General features: G+C 38.7%; 1 protein-coding gene across 4 annotated transcripts in view; it reads left to right on the top strand.

The window, feature by feature from the left end:
- The window catches only part of TSC22D1 (TSC22 domain family member 1), a 127377-nt gene extending 108429 nt beyond the window's left edge, over nt 1-18948 (top strand). For 2 of the 4 annotated variants that reach the window (XM_012782736.3, XM_012782745.3), the window contains exons 2-3: nt 16402-16453; nt 17585-18948. In XM_012782736.3, coding sequence (XP_012638190.1) covers nt 16402-16453; nt 17585-17842 — 310 coding nt within the window. In that variant the 3' untranslated portion in view covers nt 17843-18948. Of the gene's footprint in view, nt 1-15335; nt 15361-15627; nt 16007-16401; nt 16454-17584 lie in introns of those variants that run through there. The other 2 variants (XM_012782746.2, XM_012782743.2) reach the window with 2 other exon arrangements.
- The last annotated feature ends 1037 nt before the right edge of the window (nt 18949-19985 follow it).

Raw genomic sequence — 19985 nt, 5'->3', positions numbered from 1 at the left:
ATGTCTGTCTTTTTTTTTACCAACACCATACTATTTTAACAAGAGTAGCTTTATAGAAAAATCTTGAAATCAGGTAGTGGAGTCTTTTAGCTTTTTCTTATTTCCTGAAAAAATTTTTGGTAATTCTAGTTTCTTTGCCTTTATATATAAATATTAGAATCACTTTATCTTTTTCTACAAAAAGTCTTGCTGGGATTTTGTTTGGGATTACATTGAAATCTGTACACTAGCTAGGGAGGGGGGAATTGACAGTTTAGCAGTAGTGAGTCTTTTAGTCCCCAGGATATCTCACCATTTAGTAGGTTCTCTTTGATTTCTTTCATCAATGATTTCTAGTTTTCAGCATATAAATCTTGTATGTATTTTGTTATATTTATAGCTATTTCATGTATTTTATGCTATTATAAATAGGACTTTTAAAAATTTTAATTTTTAATTATTCATTGCTAATATATAGAAATATAATTGATTTTTATACATTGAACTTATATCTTGTGACCTTGAGAAACTTGCTGCTTGTTCTAGTAGTTTGTGGATTTGGGGGGATTTTCTACATATACAATCATGTTATCTCTGAATAGGTATTGTTTTATTTTTTATTTTGTAATCTGGATACTTTTTATTTCTTTTCTTGCCTTGTTGCCTGGCTTTTACCTTCAGTATAAATAGGAATGCTGAGAGTGAACATTCTTGCCTTGTTTCCAATCTTAGGGGAAAGCATTCATGCTTTTTACCATTAAGAATGATGTCTGCCAAATGTTTTTATAAGCACCCTTTATCAGATGGAGGAAGTTTCCTTCATTTCCTATTTTGCTGAAAGTTTTCATCCTGAATGGATGGTGAATTTTGTCAAATACTGTGTTTCGCCGAAAATAAGACCTACTCAAAAAATAAACCCTAGCAGGATTTCTAAGCATTTGCGCAATATAAGCCCTACCCTGAAAATAAGACCTAGTGATGGGCGTGGCTACGCAGCAAATCAGCACAACCCATGCATTTCATCGCAGAGCAGTAAAGAAGATGGGCAGCCCTTCTCATCTGCCCCATCGTGACAGCTACTATCCCAGAGGTGACCAGAAAGGTGCGTGCGGGCAGCCCCACCAACAAGGTCGGCTTCCCCGTCAGGTCCCGGCCATCCTGTGCGTGCTGCAAGCTGAGGCTTTGAGGGGAAAATAACACATCCCCTGAAAATAAGCCCTAGGGTGTCTTCTTGAGGAAAAATAAATAAAAGACCCTTGCCTTATTTTCGGGGAAACCCAGTACTTTTCTGCATGAGATGATCCTATAAGGTTTCTTTCTTACTCTGTTGATAGGATGAATTACATAGATTTTTCAAATATTTACCTTGCACTCCTAGGATAAATAACCACTGGTCATAATGTATTACCTTTTTATATATAGTTGGATTTGATTTACTAAAATTTTAAGAATTTTTGCATCTATGTTCATCAGAGCTATTGGTCTGTAGTTTTCTATTTCATAATGTATTTATCTGGTTTTAGTATTATGGGAATGCTGGCCTCATAAAATGAGTTGTGAAGTATTTTCTCCTCTTCACTTTTCTAGAAGAGTTTGTAGAAATGGTATTATTTCTTCCCTTCTCCCTCCCTTCTCCTTCCCCTCCCCCTTCTCCTTCCCATCCCCCTTCCCTTCTCTTTCCCTTCCCCTCCCCTCCTGCTGTTTTTCTTTTCTCTTCTCTTTTTTCTTTTTCATTCCTTTCCTCTTCTCTTCTTTCCTTTTCTTTCCCTTTTCCTTTCCTCTTATTTCCTTTCTTTCCCCTTTCCCTTTCCCCTTTCTCTTTCCACTTTCCCTTTCCCTTCCCTTTCCATCTTGCTATAGTACAGTGGCATCATAATAGCTCACTGCAACCTCAAACTCCTGGGCTCATGTGTTCCTCCTGCCTCAGCCTCCAGAGTAGCTGGGAATACAGGTTCATGCCACCAAACCTGGCTAATGTTTTGTAGAGATGGGGTTTTGCTATGTTGTTCAGGCTGGTCTTCAACTCATGGCCTCAAGCAATCCTCCCACCTCAGCCTCCCCCAAATGCTAGGATTATAGTCATGAGCCACTGTGCCCAGCTATTTCTTCCTTAAATAGTTAGTAGAATTCAGCAGCCCCAATTCAGCATTTGGGCCTGAAGTTTTCACTGTAGGAAGATTTTAAACTATAAATTTTGTAAATAAATACAGATATATGATTCTTCAAGTTATCTATTTCTTTTTATGTGAGTTTTGGTAGTTTGTATCTTTTTGAGAATTTACCCATCTTATCTAAATTGGTAAATTTATTGAAATAAATTTTCATATGCCATGGGTTATTTAGATGTGCTATGATATTTATAAGTATTTGGAGATTTTCTAGATAATCTTATGTTGTTTATCTCTATCTTTTTAAAAAATTTTATTTTATTTATTTCAAAATAGTAAGGGGGTATAAATGTTTTTGGTTACATGGATCACTTTTGTAATGCTTAAGTCAGGGCTGTAAGTGTGCCCATCACCTAGATAGTGTTCACTGTACCTGTTAGGTAGGTTTTTGCCTATCCTCTCCTTCAACCTCCCCTGTGCTTGATTTCCACTGAGTTTTGCTTACCTCTGCACATGTGTGCTCATCGATTAGTTCTAATTTAATAGCGAGTACACGTGGTGTTTGTTTTTCCATTCTTTAGATACTTCACTTAGGGTAATGGTCTCCAGTTCCATCCAAATTGTTGCAAAAGACATTAATTCATCCTTTCTTATGGCTGAGTAGTACTCCATGGTATACATATACCACATTTTGTTAATCTACTCATGAATTGATGGACATGTGGGTTGATTCCACATCTTTGAGATTGTGAATTGTGCTGCAGTAAACATTCGAGTGAAGGTATCTTTTTGATAAGACCAAAGGACCATTTTCCTTTGGGTAGATGGTCAGTAGTGGGATTGCTGGATCTAATTGTAGGTCTACTTTTAGTTCTTTTAGGAATCTGCATACTGTTTTCCATAAAGGATAAAGATTGTACTAATTTGTAGTTTCACCAACAATGTGTAAGTGTTCCTTTTTCTCTGCATCCACGCCAGCATCTATGGTTTTTGGACTTTTTAATAAAAGTCATTCTAACTGGATATGGTGATATTTCATTGTGATTTTGATTTGCATTTCTCTGATGATTAGTGATGTTGAGCATTTTTCTGTATGTTTATTGGCAATTTGTCTACCTTCTTTTGAAAAGCTTCTGTTCATGTCATTTGCCCACTTTTTGATGGGGTTGTTTATTTTTTTCTTGCTGATTTCTTTGAGTTTTTGTAGATTCTGGTTATTAGCCCTTTATCAGATATATAATTTGCAAATATTTTCTCCCATTCTGTAGTTTGTCTATTTGCTCTGTTGATTATTTCCTTAGCTATAGGGGGAAGGCTTTTAATTTAATCAAGTCCTATTTATTTATTTATTTTCTCATATAGTGAGGTATGTAGCAAACCCATTTATTTTTGTTGTTGCTAAAGTTACCATTGGGGTCTTAGTCATAAATTCTTTGCCTAGGTTGAGCTCTAGAAGAGTTTTCATGCCTTACATTTAAGTCTTTTGTCCATATTGAATTAATTTGTCTGAGTGGTGAGAGATATGGATCCTGTTTCATTCTTCTGCATATGGCTATCCAGTTTTCCCAGCACCATTTATTGAGTCAGGATTCTTTCCCTTGCTTTGTCAAAGATCATATGGCTATGTGAGGATGGTTTTATATCTGGGTTCTCAGTTCTGTTCCATTGGTCTATGCATCTGTTCTTGTGCCAATTCCATGCCATTTTGGTTACTATAGCCTTGTAGTATAGTTTGAAGTCCGGTAATGTGATACCTCTAGATTCTTTTTGCTTAAGATTGCTTTGGTTGTTCAGGCTCTTTTCTAGTTCCAAATGAAGCACAGAATTATTTTTTCTAGATCTGTGAAATATAACATTGGTATTTTCATGGCAATTGCACTGAATCTGTAAATCTCTTTGAGTAGTATGGACGTTTAACAATGTTCACTCTACCAATCCATGGGTGTGATATGTTTTTCCATTTGTTTATGTCATGTACGATTTCTCAAATCTTCGATTTCTTTCCTCAGTGTTTCATAGTTCTCTTTGTAGAGATCTTTTACCTCCTTGGTTAAGTATATTCCTAGGTGTATTTTCTTTTCTTTGTAGCTATTGTGAATGGTATTGAGTCTTTTATTTGACTCTCAGCTTGACTGTTATTTGTGTATAGAAATGCTACTGATTTCTGTACATTGATTTTGTAACCTGAAACTTTGCTGAATTTATTTATCAATTCTGGGAGTCTCTTGGTGTAGTCCTTGAGGTTTTCTAGATATAAAATCATATTGTCAGCAAAAAGTGATATTTGACCCTCTCTTTTCTGATTTAGATACCCTTTATTTCTTTCTCTTGCTTGATTGCTCTGGGTAGGACTTGCAGCACTATATTGAATAGAAGTGATGACAGTGGGCATCCTTGTCTTGTTCCAGTTCTTAGGGGGAATGCTTTCAACTTTTCCCCATTCAGTATGATGTTGACTGTGGGTTTGTCATGTATGGCTTTTATAATTTTGAGATTTGTTCCTTCTGTGCCTAGTTTCTTGGGGGTTTTTGATCATGAAAGGGTGCTGGATTTTGGTGAATTCTCTTTCTGCATCTATTGAGATTATCATATGGTCTTTGTTTTTGCTTCTGTTTATGTGGTGAATCACATTTATTGATATGCATATGTTGAACCATTCTTGAATACTTGGGATGAAACCCACTTATTCATGGTGAATTATCTTTTTGATGTCTGCTAAATTTGGTATGCTAGTATCTTGTTGAGGATTTCTGAGTCAGTGTTCATAAGGGATATTGGTCTCAAGTTTTCTTTTTTTGTTGTATCCTTTCTGGGCTTTGGTATCAAGGTGATATTGGCTTGGTAGAATGAGTTGGGGGAGGATTCCTTCCTTCTCAATGTTATGTAATAATTTCTGCAGTATGGGTACCAGCTATTCTTTGTAGATGTGGTAGAATTTGGCTGTGAACCCATCTGGTCCAGGGCTTTTTTTGTTGGAAGATTTTGTATTACTGCTTTGGTCTCAATGCTCCTTATTGGTCCATTCAGGAGTTCTATTTCTTCCTGATTAAGTCTTGGGAGGTTGTGTGTTGCCAGGAATTTGTCCATTTCCTCTGTGTTTTCTAGTTCATGTGTGTAGAGATTTTCATAGTATTTACAGATGATATTTTGTATTTCTGTGGCATCAGTTTTAATATCTCCTCTTTCATTTCTGACTGAGTTTATTTGAGTCCTTTCTCTTATATCCTTGGTTATTATAGCAAGTGGTCTATCAATTTTGCTTATCTTTTCAAAGAACCTGCTTTTTGTTTCATTGATCCTTTGTATTTTTTTGTTTACCGTTTCTTTTAGTTCTGCTCTGACCTTAGTTACTACTTTTCTTCTGCTGGCTTTTGATTCTGTTTGCCTTTCTTTTTCTAGTTCCTTCAGATGTGTCATTAAATTGTTAATTTGTGATCTTTCTGTCTTTTTGATGTAGGCATTTAAGGCTATGAATTTTCCCCTTAGAATTGCTCTTGCTGAATCCCATAGATTTTGATAGTTTGTGTTCCCCTTTATTGTTCAGTTCAAGGAATCTTTTGATTTCTATCTTAATTTCATTATTGACCCAATAATAGTTCAGTAGCAGGTTGTTTAATTTCCATGATTTTATGTAGAATTGAATGTTTCTCTTGGAATTGATTTCTAGTATTTTTCCTCTGTGGTCTGAGAAGATACATGGTATGATCCTTATTTTTTTGAATTTTTGAGACATGTTTTGTGGCCTAAAATATGATCAATCTTGGAGAATGTTCCATATGCTGATGAGAAGAATATATATTCAGTAGTTTTGAGGTAAAATGTCTTCTTAGGCCATTTGTTCTTGAGTCCCATTAAGTCCAGTGTTTGTTTATTTTCTGCTTCAATGATCTGTCAGTGGGGTGTTGAAGTCCCTGGCAATTATGATGTTCCCATTTATCTCTTTGCTTAGATCTAGTCGAGTTTGCTTTATGAATTTGGATGCTTCTGTGTGAGGTGCATAAATACTTAGGATTGTTGTGCCTTCTTGTTGAATTACTCCCTTTATCATTATATAATGACCGTCTTTTGCTTTATGAATTTGGGTGCTCCTGTGTGAGGTGCATAAATACTTAGGGATTGTTGTGCCTTCTTGTTGAATTACTCCTTTTATCATTATATAATGACCGTCTTTGTCTTTCTTTACCATTGTTGATTTAAAGTCAGCTTTATCTGATATGAGTGGCTACACCTGCTTTTTTTGGTTTTTGTATGCATGGAATATTTTTTCTGTCCCTTCACCTAGAGTTGGTATGAGTCCTTGTGGATAGATGTGTTTCCTGAGGACAGCAGGACAGCAGATACTTTGATTGTTATTTATTTATTTTTTGTCCATTTAGCCAGCATTTGTCTCTTCAGTGGGGCATTGAGACTGTTCACATTGATTGGTAGAATTGATATGTGGGATGGTATTCTGTTCATCGTTTTGAATATATTTTATTGCTTTGTTTACCCTCTTGTGGTGGTGTTTTATATGAGCTCTGAGCTTTAGCTTTTTTTTTTTTTTTTTTTTTTTTTTGAGACAGAGTCTCACTTTGTTGCCTAGGCTAGAGTGAGTGCCATGGCGTCAGCCTAGCTCACAGCAACCTCAAACTCCTGGCTCAAGCAATCCTTCTGCCTCAGCCTCCCAAGTAGCTGGGACTACAGGCACGCGCCACCATGCCCGGCTAATTTTTTGTATATATATTAGTTGGCCAATTAATTTCTTTCTATTTATAGTAGAGACGAGGTCTCGCTCTTGCTCAGGCTGGTTTCGAACTCCTGACCTCGAGCAATCCACCCGCCTCGGCCTCCCAGAGAGCTAGGATTACAGGCGTGAGCCACCGCCGCCCGGCCTGAGCTTTAGTTTTTGAGTGGTTTTGACACTGGTGGGTGTCTACTGTGCTGATCCATATATAATGCAGTTCTGAGTAGTTCCTGCAGGGAGGTCTGGTCTTGACAAATGCTCTCAGTGTTTGCTTCTCTGGAAAAGTCTTTATTTCTCCCTCATAACTTAATTTTGTAGTTTATAAAATTTTAGGCTGGCACTTGTTCTGTTTAAGAAGACTGAAGATAAGAACGCAGTCCCTTCTGGCTTGCAAGGTCTCCATTGAAAAGTTTGCAGTTACCCTGATGGGTTTTCCTTTTAAATTACTTGATGTTTTTGCTTCACAGCTTGCAGGAGTTCCTTCTTAATGTTGACTTTAGCCAATCTAATGACTATATGTCTTGGTGATTGCCTCTTTGCAATGAATATCCCAGGTGTTTGTTGAGCTTCTTATACCTGGATGTATAAATCTCTAGCAGCAAAAGGGAAATTTTCCTCAATTATTCTCTGAAATAGGGTTTGTAGCCCTTGTGTGTTTTCTTCTTCACCCTCAGGGATGCCTATAATTATTTTATTTGGCCATTTTACATAATCCCGTATTTCTTATAGGCATTGTTCATTCCTCTTAATTCTTTGTTCTTTATTTTTGCCTGACTGAGTTAATTCCAAAATGTTGTCCTCCTGCTCTGAAATTCTTTCCTATGCTTGGTCTAGTCTGTTCTTGAAGCTTTCCACTGTGTTTTGTATTTCCTTAAATGAATTTTTCACTTCCAGAGGTTCTATTTGTTTAAAACAAAAATGTCTCTTTAGTACATTTTTTATTCATTTCCTGAATTTTTTTTCTGGTTTCTTTGAGTTGGCTTACCATTTTCTCTTGGATTTCATTGAGCTTCCTTACAGTGCATATTTGGAATTCTTTATCTGTCATTTCAGTATTTTCATTTTGTTTGGGATACATTGCTAGAGAGCTGGTATGCCACTTTGGGGATGTCCTTTCACTCTGATTTTTCATAGTTGCAGAGTTCTTACACTGATTCCTTCTCATGTGGAGTAGCTGTTGCTTTGTGTTTGGGGATTTTCTTTTGTTTATATGGGGCTCCCCCCCACGTTCCTCCACCACCCCTGTCCCTGTGCCCTGCCATTCATAAGGGTATGTCTGTAGCATATGTTGGGTAAGAACCTTTGGCTTTACTTGTGGGTGCTTTGATGGGGTCTCAGTTCTGAATGGATGCCTTAATGATAGATAACCTTAGTGTGGTGTTTTTCTCAGTTGCTGGTTGTTTGTAGACTGTAGAAGTGGTGAGCTATGTGTGTGGACAGATTCCCTGTCTCTCATTGATGAGGGAGGATGGAGGTTTTTGAAATTTTCTTTCCCCAGCCCTGTGGTCCACGTTATTGATCTCTAATTTAATTCCATTGTGGTCAGAGAGCACACTTTGTATGGTTTGAATCCTTTTAAGTATTAATATATTGCGAGTTGTTTTATGGCTCAGAATATGGTCTATCTTGAGAAAAGCTCCATGTGTGCTTGAAAAGAACGTGTATATTCTGCTATTGTTGGATAGAATGTTCTACAGAAATCAATTAGGTCAAGTGGTCGGCAGTGTTACTCAAATGTTTTGTATCCTTATTTTTGCTTGTTCATTGACTTATTTAGAGAGGGTTGATGAAATCTTCAGCTGTAGTTGTGGATTTTTCTATTTCTTCTTGCAATTCTATCAATTTTTGCTATATATATTTTCAAGCTCTTTTAGCACACATAAATATTTATCATTTTAATGAACTATTGATGAATTGACTCTTTATCTTTATGAATGACTTTTATTCCTGGCAGTAGTTTTTACACTGCAGTCTACTTTGAGTAATATAGCTATTTCAGCTTTCTTTTGATTACTGTTAACATAGCATATTCTTCCATACCTACTTTTCTTTACCTATTCCTTTACTCTACCTATTCTTTACTCTACCTATTCTTTACCTTTTCTTTACTCTACCTATTCCTTTATTCTACCTATTTGTGCCTTTAAATTTAAAGTATATTTTTTACAGGCAGCATATAGAGTTGTGTCTTGCTTTTTCATCCAATCTGGCAGTCTTTACCTTTTCATTGAGATGCTTAATTGAGACTATTTATGTTTAATATGATTATTACTATAGTTGGTTTAAATTTACTATCTTGCTATTTGCTTTTTATTCTGTTCTTTCTTCCCCCTTTCTTCTTATTCTGATTTCTTTTATATTGTACATTTTCTTATGATTCCATTTTATACTCCTACTTCAGCGTGTTAGCTGTAGTCTTTGTAGTACCCATCTTTAACATACCGCAGCCTACTCAGCAGTATAGTTTCCTTCACCCTCTTGGCCTTTTTCTATTTCTGTCATACACTTAATATATTGTCCTCTACTTCCATACATTGATACCATTTTTGCTTTAAACAGTTATCTTTTTCAAAGAGATTTAAATAGTAAAAGAAAATTTTTTATATTTAACCATGTTATGGTTTCTGGCACTCTTCATTCTTTTGCATAGATCTAGTTTCATCTGGTATCATTTTCCGTCTGCCCGAAGGACTGACTTTTATATAGTACAAGTCTGCCAGTGATGAGTCGTGCCAGCTTTTATATGTCTGAAAAAGTCTTAATTTCATCTTAAATTTTTTAAAGGTGATTTTGCTAGGCATAGAATTATAGAACTATAGGTTTGTTTTTTTCTGTCAGAACTTTAAGGATGTTGCTGTGCTATCTTCTGTCTAGCATTGTTTCCAACCAGAAGCCTGTTATCATTCTTATCTTTGTTCTGTACATGATAACCTAGCTCTTTTCTCTGACTGCTTCTAAGATTTTATTTTAAGCAATTTGATTGTGTTATCCTTACAGATTTCTTCCCAATTCTTTTGCTTGGGCTTTGTTTAGCTTCTTGGATCTGTGGTTTGTTTTTAATAAAATTTGGGGGAAAATTGCCATTATTTTTTAGAATATTTTTTCTCTCTCCTTCCCTCTTCTCTTCTTTAGGGACTTCATATATATTTGATTGCTTGAAATTGTCCCACATATCCTTAATGCTTTGTTCCTTTTTTTCTAGTTTTTTCTCTCTGTTTTATTTTAGATAATTTCTATTGCTACTATATCACTAACACTGCTGCCCTTTCTATACTGCTGTTAATCCCATCCAGTATATTTTTCTTTGCAAACATTGTATTTTTTTAATCTTGATCAATTTAATTTGGGTTTTCTTTGTACTTTTCACACCTGTCCTTAATATGCTAATGTTTGCCTCCACCTTCTTAAATAGAATATAGTTGTGATAACTTTTAATGTTCTTGTTTACAAATACTATCATCTTTCTCATATCTGGGTCATTTTGATTGATCGATTTTTCTCATGAGTCATATTTCCATGCTTGTTTGTATGCCTGGTACTTTTTATTGGATGCCAGACATTGTGAATTATAGGATGGGAAGAGACTTTATTTTATTAAATATGGTTGAGCTTTGTTCAGAGACAAAATTAAGTTACTTGGAAACAATTTGATCCTTTTAAGGCTTCCTTTTAAACTACTTTACATAGGACCAAAACACTCCCAAGTCTAGGACTAATTTTCCCCCACTATTTGGTCAGTGTCCTTCCCAGTAACTGGGTGTCCCATGTTTACAAGGTTTTTTCACTCAGGCTAGCTGGTGGTAATACCAACTTTTCCCCACCACCTGTGATTTCTGAAAATCATTGTGCCTGCTGCTTTTGGCTGGTTCTTTCCCCAGCCTGTGGTAGCTCCCTGGTACACGTATGTGATAAGTACTAGCGGAAGCCCGTGAGTGGGAGGCACTGCTGCATATCTCTGCGTACCCCTCTCCCTTTCACTATAAAGTGTTTTTTTAATCAAAGCAATACATGCACATACCTAAAGATCAAATAGAGTGAATAGAAAAAAAAATTAGCTGTTCCTTTTTTTCACTCATGCCCATCTATACCTCAGAGGCAGCCACTTTTAGTTTTTTTCTCAGATTTACCTCCACATTTCTATGTAATATATTTATACTTACATTAATTCTTGCTTTTTCAATTTTAGATATTATATAATTGAGTTGTAGTAGATTAGGATTTAGCATTTTTAAACCATTCCTACTGTATAGTTTTTCTTCCTACTACCTTCTCAATAAAGTTAACTTTTTAATGTTAAATCAGTTAAAAAATTAATATGATATAAATTTTATTTATGAGCATTCCATGTTTCCTTCTTGCTTTGTTTTCCGTAAAACTGCCTTTGAACTTACCTAATTATTCCATTAGATCTGTCATCTACCTGTGCTCAGATGTCTTAGATAAACTGTGAGTTTATTAGTACCGGAGCCCTCCCTCCTGGAGTTCTCTGTCTTCCTCCACCATTGCAGACCAGGTACAGGTCAGCTGCGGCTTAGGCTTGCCTGGCAGCTGTCCCCATGAAATTCCCTTCCTTCCCTTCAGTGTCAGATCCCTCATTCCTACTTACTGTACCTTCCTTTTTCTTGATTTTAGCCTCCATTTTTGTGTCTGAAATATTTAAAAATATTTTTATTCTACCTTTACACTCAAATGATGATTTGGCCAAATGAAGAAACTAGGTTAAAAAAACCTTTTTTCTCTCAGATTTTTAAAGACATTTTTTTCTGTCGTTTTCTGGCAGCCAGTGAAACCATTCCGATGCTATCTCCTGTGTTTGTAACTTGTTTGTTCCATTTGGAAGCTTTTAGGATTTTCTCTCTCTCCCTAGTGATTGGAAGTTTCATGATGAAATACTTTGTGTATGGCTTTTATCATTTATTTTGGTGGGCATTTGGTCATCTCATTTAATTTGGAGACTTGTGTCCTTCAGTTCTGGAGAAATTCTTAATTATTTGATAATTCCTTTCCCTCTGTCCTCTATTTTTGTTTTGATGTTGGGCCTCCTAGATTCATTCTATAAGTTTCATTTATATCACAATTCTATGTCTTGCTTTTATTTTACTTACTGGAATTTTTTCAACTTGTATCTTCCAACCTTTCTATGGAAATTCAAGGAAATTTAAAATACGGTTGAATTTAAACAGCTTTTTCTTCTTTAAATTTCTTTGGCATTGCTTATTGTTCTGATAGTGTGTGGGACTCAACACTAAAAGATTATTTGTTATTTATCTGCAATTCAAATGTAACTGGGAGTCCTGCAGTTTTATTTGCTAAACTTGGTCACCCTATCCCCAGTGCCTAGTGAGAGCAAACTAGAAAAGTAGAGGTGACATGGGAGTCCATAGACAACAGTGATTTGGTCAGTAACGGAGTAATAATGTGACTTAGCTTCCTTCCTGGCAGTTGCTTTCCATTGGCCTGGAGTTTGGACAGGGGGAGAAAGAGGTTATTTTCTTTGAGTGCTGGATCCTCAACTATGCCTATGTTGGTCAAGTCAGATCAAGTTTGCAAGAAAAGCACATGTTATGGAATCAGAAATCACAGGCTCTGTCCCACTCCTCTTCTCCTATCCTAGCATGCTCACTGCTAATATGCAAAGGTGGTTGAATTAGAGTCCAGGTGTAAAAAGACTCTTAGGCAGATAACAGAAAATACCCCAATCTCAAATGTCCTAGTTGTTTCCTGTGCATCAGAATTCTCAGGAAGGTGAGACCTCCTGATCTTAGCTCAGTGCCTGAATTTGGGTTTTATCTCTGGTGGAGTCATTGTGATATTTTCCCTGTACTATCAGCAAGTCTGGTGAGCTCTGACTAGGTATTAGACTCAGTTTGCCTTGAAAATAGAAGAACCTTTGAATTCTAGGCATTTGTGCTTCAGACATATCTGATCCAAGGGTTTTCCTGCATGGAGTTTTCCTTCATTTCCTTACTTTCTTTTTCAAATTATATCTTTTTAGTTTTTATGCAGAAAACTAGTTTTAAAGGAATCTATCATACTTGTGCCATAGATATGAAAAAACTAGATTTATAATTTTTCAGTTGCATATCCTTTGGCCCAACAAAATCTCCAGAAGTATGCACACATGTTCAAGGAAGTATATACAAGGATGTTTCCTGCAATTTTATTTAAAATATGAAGGCATTAGAACCCTATATCCTTCAGTTTGGGAAATGGTTAAATACATCCTTATATTGGCCTCTGTCACTTAATACAATGGATGATCAGTTGAAATGATTGAAATAAAAACCTAACCGACTTATATCTTTATGTTGAAGAACTTTATGAATACATAAAACTCAGTTAATTCAGTAAATTTTTTAACTCCAGCTGGGAATTTTTTTTTTTTTTTTTTTGAGACAGAGTCTCACTTTGTTGCCCAGGCTAGAGTGAGTGCCGTGGCGTCAGCCTGGCTCACAGCAACCTCAATCTCCGGGGCTCAGCGATCCTACTGCCTAAGCCTCCCGAGTAGCTGGGACTACAGGCATGCACCACCATGCCCGGCTAATTTTTTGTATATATATTTTTAGTTGGTCAATTAATTTATTTCTATTTTTGGTAGAGACGGGGTCTCGCTCAGGCTGGTTTCGAACTCCTGACCTTGAGCAATCCGCCCGCCTCGGCCTCCCAAAGTGCTAGGATTACAGGCGTGAGCCACCACGCCCGGCCTCAGCTGGGAATTTTTAATTCATTTTTTTGTATGACCTTAGAGTTTTGTTTTTTAAGCTCTTTTTATAGCATAAGTGGTGCTTTCTTTAATACCTTTTTTCTATGAAGTTGACATTTAGTTAAAATACATAAATGGACCTTATCACACAGATGGCTTTAGGCATAACTTTAACTTTCAAAATATAGAAACTATCATGTAATAAATAATAATTCTGTTTAGCATTCATAGACATAGGAACCTACAGGCCTGCTGCCCAAATGAGTATGACTTTTAAGCTTCTACTTACTGTTTGCTTTTATTGAAAATGGGTACCTTTTTCAAAAAATTGTATCCTATAAGAGACTATATTTAATTTTTATAAATTATAAATATGTTAACAAATATTATTATACAAAAGCAAAGCCTTAAAATTTGGAGAATAATAATGAACTTTTCAATAAAAAGGAATCGCATTGCCTTATAGTCACACTTGGGTTTTTAACTCAAAAGAGAATTACTATCTTAATCATCTATAACCCTAGCCAAAATTCCTTCTTAATCGCTTTGGTGGACAGATTCTAAAACCAAATGCCCTCCTGCCTCCCTGGGGTCAACTTAAAAGACTGTTTAAAAAGGGCTCTGATGGCAATTTTAGGAAAGGATGCTGCTTGCGAGAAAATGTTTGGGAAAGAAGACTGTGTACGTGTTTGTTCATATTTGTGTGTATAACATACATATATGTTCTATGGTCAAATTTTATGTTGGAATTATTTGTGATGACACAATTTATCTGTGAATTAGAGAGGTCTCCCTAAGAACTTTGTAGATTGTTTTGTTTGTTTTTATAGTATCTTGCCATTAGAGGGCAGTATTGTAGAGGTTAAATTTTTCTTCTCAAATGTATTGAATTGCAAACTGCTTATGTTGTATAATTAAGCAAATTTAAGGCCTTAGAATTATAGTATATTAAGCTGTAACATTAATTGATGCATCCTTGCAAATATTTTAAATTAATAGGGGCAATTTTGTAAGTGATTGAGCTATTTTACGCCCAGATCTCTTGATTTCGGTGTAAAGGGAATTATTTGGTCAATCTGGCCAGATTTCGATGTAAAGAAAGGAATTATTTGGTCAATGTGGCCATAAGGATGAAATAGAGGTGAGTATGCAGCATCTATTAGCTATTTAACTATTTTTAACCACCATCAAATTCCTCTTTTTATTGGTTCTGGACACTCAAATGGGCAAAGAGACTAATAACTTGAAGGAGTTGTGTGCTTTGAATGTATACTTTACAATATTTCAGTCCCTCTGCTCTGATGTAAGAAGGCTGATAGGATTTAGCCTTAGAGGAATTGAGACTTCCAGAAATTTGCCTTAGAGACTTACTGAAAATAGGTCTATATAGGATTCAACCTGTGGACTGACTTTTCTAGCTGTAAATGGGCGAAAGCATATCTAGGAACATTTTGGGAATATCCACTGGAATCCAGTGGGGGTTTTTTTGACTCAATTTTTATATGCCTAGCAAAGAATATATAATGTTCTTTGTTTTGTTTCTACAATTGATAAATTCACAGGCAGTATCTCTCAAAAGCAAATGTGATTTTCCCTCTAAAATAAAGTATTATTTGCACTATGGTCATTATCCTTAAAAATAAAGCCGCCTATAAAAACCCTCCTATTACCACTGCCGGTAAAAACTAGATAATTGAAATTGAGACACTCGAGCTCCTCCAAGTCTTACAGCGGTGGGACTGGGCATGCCCAGTAGCTCAGACAGTTCTGGTTGCAAATAGGAAGCTTTCGCCGTTCAGCAGCCACGGGGACAGGCAGCTCGGGGACGGGGTCTGACTCCTTTAAACGTAAGCATGTGCGGGGCTCCGACCGTATCTTTCAGGGACCCTCCACGTTTTCTGCTGGCGCAGCAGTCCAGCCTCCTGCGGCTGCGGTGGAAGCCTCAGTGGCCCCAAACCCCAGTCCCTCTGAGCGCGGCCTGGGCCAGCCCACCGACGAGGGGGATCTGGAGGCTGGGGCGGGTGGGGGAGGAAGGCGGGGAAGCGGGAGGAGGACAGAGAGAAGGGGGCGGTTCCAGTGGTGTGCCGGCCAATCGGCGCGGCTCTTCCCTGCATATATTTTGCACTAAGACCGGGAGACCGGGACTAGAGCTGAGTGGAGCCGGGCGGCCGATCTGGGAGGCTTCTCCGCTCAGCACTGGGATCTGCATCTTCCTGCGATCGCCAAGCCCCAGAAGCCGGGTTCCTTTAAATTAGGGCTACTGTTTCTCCCTGGGCTGCCGAAAGCTAGAAGATTTTAATCTAGCTCAAACAAGGCTGTTTGTGGTCCCCTCCTTTTTTCCGTGAGGGTGTTTTTTGGCTGCAATTGCATGAAATCCCAATGGTGTAGACCAGTGGCGATGGATCTAGGAGTTTACCAGCTGAGACATTTTTCAATTTCTTTCTTGTCATCCTTGCTGGGTACTGAAAACGCTTCTGTGAGACTTGACAATAGGTAAATGTCGGCTGGGAGAGTTTCTTTAAATTTACTCGTGAGATAGTTGTGATAATGCAGGTGAAAGATAGCCAGGCGAATTCCTTTGTCCATTGCTGAGAGATCGTGGTGATATGGATGTTGCTTTTTGAAATGTTCGGAATAGCCTTATTTTTGTAGGTCTGGCCAGAGAACAGGCTTTCCTCACATTATGTAATTTAGCGCTTTGTGGCTCACTGAAAAGGGAAATGCCTGGATATTCGTTAGGAAGAGAGTGGCTGGAGGGTGATACGTTACATTGAAAGAATATTCAAAATGTGATGTTTGTAACATCACAAAATTGGGAGATCCTTTTTTACCTTGGACATTTAAGATAAATTCCATTTATCGTTAACCTTTTTCCCCCTCTTTTTCAGCTCCTCTGGTGCAAGTGTGGTAGCTATCGACAACAAAATCGAGCAAGCTATGGTATGTACTGATTAAAAGTCATTTGTACTAAATGTGGGCACAGCACAAAAAACGAGGTGTCTTGTGGAACCAGTCCATCCCTGAGTCCAGATGATGATTGCCTTGGATACATCTAGAAATGCCGGCGCTGCCTGCATGCTGCCAGCATGAAGCCGCCTACCTCGGCAGCCAGGGAGGGAGAAAGGGGCCCTGAGGGTATTGAATGTTCTCCTTTCCTGAACCTATTTCACTTAATGTCGGGTGTTTTTTTTCCACGGTGTCCCCTTTTGCTGGGGATTTGTTAGGGAAGCGCCGGCCCAGCGGCTCCGCGGGTTGGTCGTGGGCACATCTTCAGCGATGTGGCTTTACTAGGACTCCTACGATTTTACTAGGGAGCCGAGGGGGGAAGGGCCCTAGAAGTGGGGACCTTGGGTAAGGGCCTGCTAGATGGGGCGCAAGCGGATCCCCAGTGGTGCAGGCTACTGCACAATGAAGAAGAATTGGAGAAAAGTTTTGTTTTCTCAGCCTGCGCCTGGATTTCTCCTATTTTTTATTTCCGCCTTGGCTGTTCTTTGTTATTGGAGCAGCGCCTGTGGCTCTTCTCACGGGATTCTCTGCCCACTGTTGCTAGGCAAACTCCGAACCTTTAATTCGGAGCTATAAATAACTCGCACTCCCATTGGTTGCGACGGCTGCCCAGGTTTCTGTGATGTCAGCTTAATCAGGAAAAGGAGGGGGGCGGTGGAGGGAAGAAAATGCGGCAACATGCTCTGTAGGAACTGGCTGCAGCCGGTGCTGAGGGAGGCGGCTCGGGGCGGGCGGAGGGAGGGATGGGGCGGAGAAGCCGGGGCGCTGCGGCCGGCTCGGTTGGGCACCCAGGGCCCGCGCTGGAGAGCCACGGGCATTTTGCCCTCTCGAGTAGAAAAGCTGACTATATGCTAACGTCTGCAGAGAAAGCAGACTTTTAAAGCTCTATCACTTAAGCATTAAACTTCAGTATTGTACAGTTGTGGTTGTGTTCAGATTTCCCCAAGTGACCTCTACTTTCAAGGCAGGCTATGGAAATAGGGAAAGCCATGCAAAATAACGCCTTAGAAACCCGGAGTCCAGTAAATAGTAAGTTAAATCCATTTTTATTTCCTCTTTTTTCAGGATCTGGTGAAAAGCCATTTGATGTATGCCGTTAGAGAGGAAGTGGAGGTCCTGAAAGAGCAAATCAAAGAACTAATAGAGAAAAATTCCCAGCTGGAGCAGGAAAACAATCTGCTGAAGACACTGGCCAGTCCTGAGCAGCTCGCCCAGTTTCAGGCCCAGCTGCAGACTGGTTCCCCGCCTGCCACCACGCAGCCACAGGGGACCACGCAGCCCCCCGCCCAGCCGGCGTCCCAGGGCTCAGGACCCACCGCGTAGCCGCCTGTGCCCGCGCAGAACTGGCTGCTGCGTGTGAACTGGACAGACCGGAGAAGATGTTCTAGGGAGGATCCGCCTCCACCGTCACCCATTTCATTGCTCGCTGCGAAGAGACGTGAGACTGACACATGCCATTATCTCTTTTTTCCAGTATTAAACACTCATATGCTTTTGGCTTGAAGAAGTTTCTTAGTTGGGTGAATTAAAGGTTAATCAGAGAATTAGTATGGATGTACTGGGACCTGATGCAGCTTGGCAGATAACTGAGAAATGGTTTTATTCATGCTGAGGAGCTGTGTGCCTTTCCATCCCTCCCGCTCCCCACCCCCTCTTCCCAGCGTTCTCTCCTGCTCGCAGGTAGTGTGCTACTCGGGGTATGAAGCGCGAGCTCCTCACTGGACTTTCCTCTCTCCTCTCCTCCCCCATGAGGAATGTGACAGGGAGGTAAAAGTAAAGACTTAACTGAGGGGGAACAGAGTTCATTGTACCAACTGACAACTGTCACCAAAATCCATAAAAACACTAGTACTGTGCCTGTACTGAAACAGTGGATGACACAAAACTATTAGAGTGACAAAACGTTGACAGGTAGCTGGGACCTAGGCTATCTGACTATGAAGGTTGTTTTGCTTATTGTATATTTGTGTATGTAGTGTAACTATTTTGTACAATAGAGGACTGTAACTACTATTTAGGTTGTACAGATTGAAATTTAGATGTTTCATTGGCTGTCTGAAGAGGTGTGGGCTGTCTTTTATATACCAATCTACATAAAAACTTGCTACATGACAAAAACCACACCTAGAGAAATTGTAAGAATTTGGCACAGTTACTCACATTGTGTAATCTGACATCTTCTAGCTGCTGAATATCCTGAAGTAAATCCCTGTTTATTGAAGTCTTTCGATTGAGCTGGTTGAATACTTTGAAAAATGATCAGTTCTAGCTAATGAAATGGATTTTCCCAGTAGGGGGTTCTGCATATTACCTGTATAGTAGTTATATGCATATGTTTCTGTGCATGTTCTCTACACAGTTATAAGGTGTCACTGTATTTAACTGTTGCACTTGTCAACTTTCAATAAAGCATATAAAATGTTGATAAACAGGTGTTTCCATATTACAGTGTTAACATAATTGCAGTCATTTCCACAACTATTTCCAGGTAAAGCTGACAATTTGTCTAGTAAAATCCTGGAGGGGAGTGGAAGGGTTGGACAAAGTAGAGGCACCAGTGGTTTGACTACAGGTGTAAAGGCGACATTGCATTGACCAGCTAATAAGGGAAGAGACCGTGGGGGAGTCATGCTCAGTTCTAACTCCTGTGTGATGTGGACAAGTCACTCCACCCATCTGGGCTGATGTGAAGGATTAAAAGAGAAAATCTCTTAAATTCCCCTGTAGCTTTAAAATTTTAGGACTCCAAAAATATCTTAATTTTTCAATGTTTACTGAATTGAGAAGGAAATGGCCATATTCTGTGTGTAATCCCAATAAGCAGCTCTAGGATTAAAAGATGGAAGTTGGAGAAGCTGATTTCCACTTTAAGAACCAACCCTATCACCCTGGGTTTAGAAGACTTCTGGTATGGGATAAGTTTCTAGCTCCTGAAACAATCTGTTTTGTCCAAGCAAAAGACTGGATATGAGGTGGGACCAGTGAGCCAAGGGAGTCTTCCCAGTTGATTCTATCAAAATTAAACGATGGAATCCTAAATTGGCACCTGAGGAGTTAGGCTGGGGAGTCCCACTCTAATGTATGTCAGTGAGCAAGTAAACAGGATGGGTTTATCGCCTGTATAGCCTGCCCCAGGACTTTAGCAATAGCCCCTGCCCAGTGGGAATCAGCAGTCCCAAGCTCTATGGCTTATCTAAGTCCTTGCTTGACGAAGGACTTCATTTTCTGAATCCTTTCATCTCTCTGATGTAGAATGGTGGGAGAGTAATAGGTGAATGGGACACCAGAGATCTCTGAAAAGAATTGTTGATGGTGTGTATATGTTATCAAGCAGTGACACAGGCTTCCTATTGAAGCAAGGAACTGACCGCCATAAGCTGACAGCAGTTACCATGAAGATATTTTAGGAAATTGGGAGAGGACTTGAAAAAAACTTTTATCATATTAAGTTTGAAGGTTATGTAAC

Source organism: Microcebus murinus, chromosome 13 (genome assembly GCF_040939455.1).
Source record: "Microcebus murinus isolate Inina chromosome 13, M.murinus_Inina_mat1.0, whole genome shotgun sequence".
In the NCBI taxonomy this organism is placed as follows: Eukaryota; Metazoa; Chordata; class Mammalia; order Primates; family Cheirogaleidae; genus Microcebus; species Microcebus murinus.
This window is presented reverse-complemented; position numbering and strand designations above follow the sequence as displayed.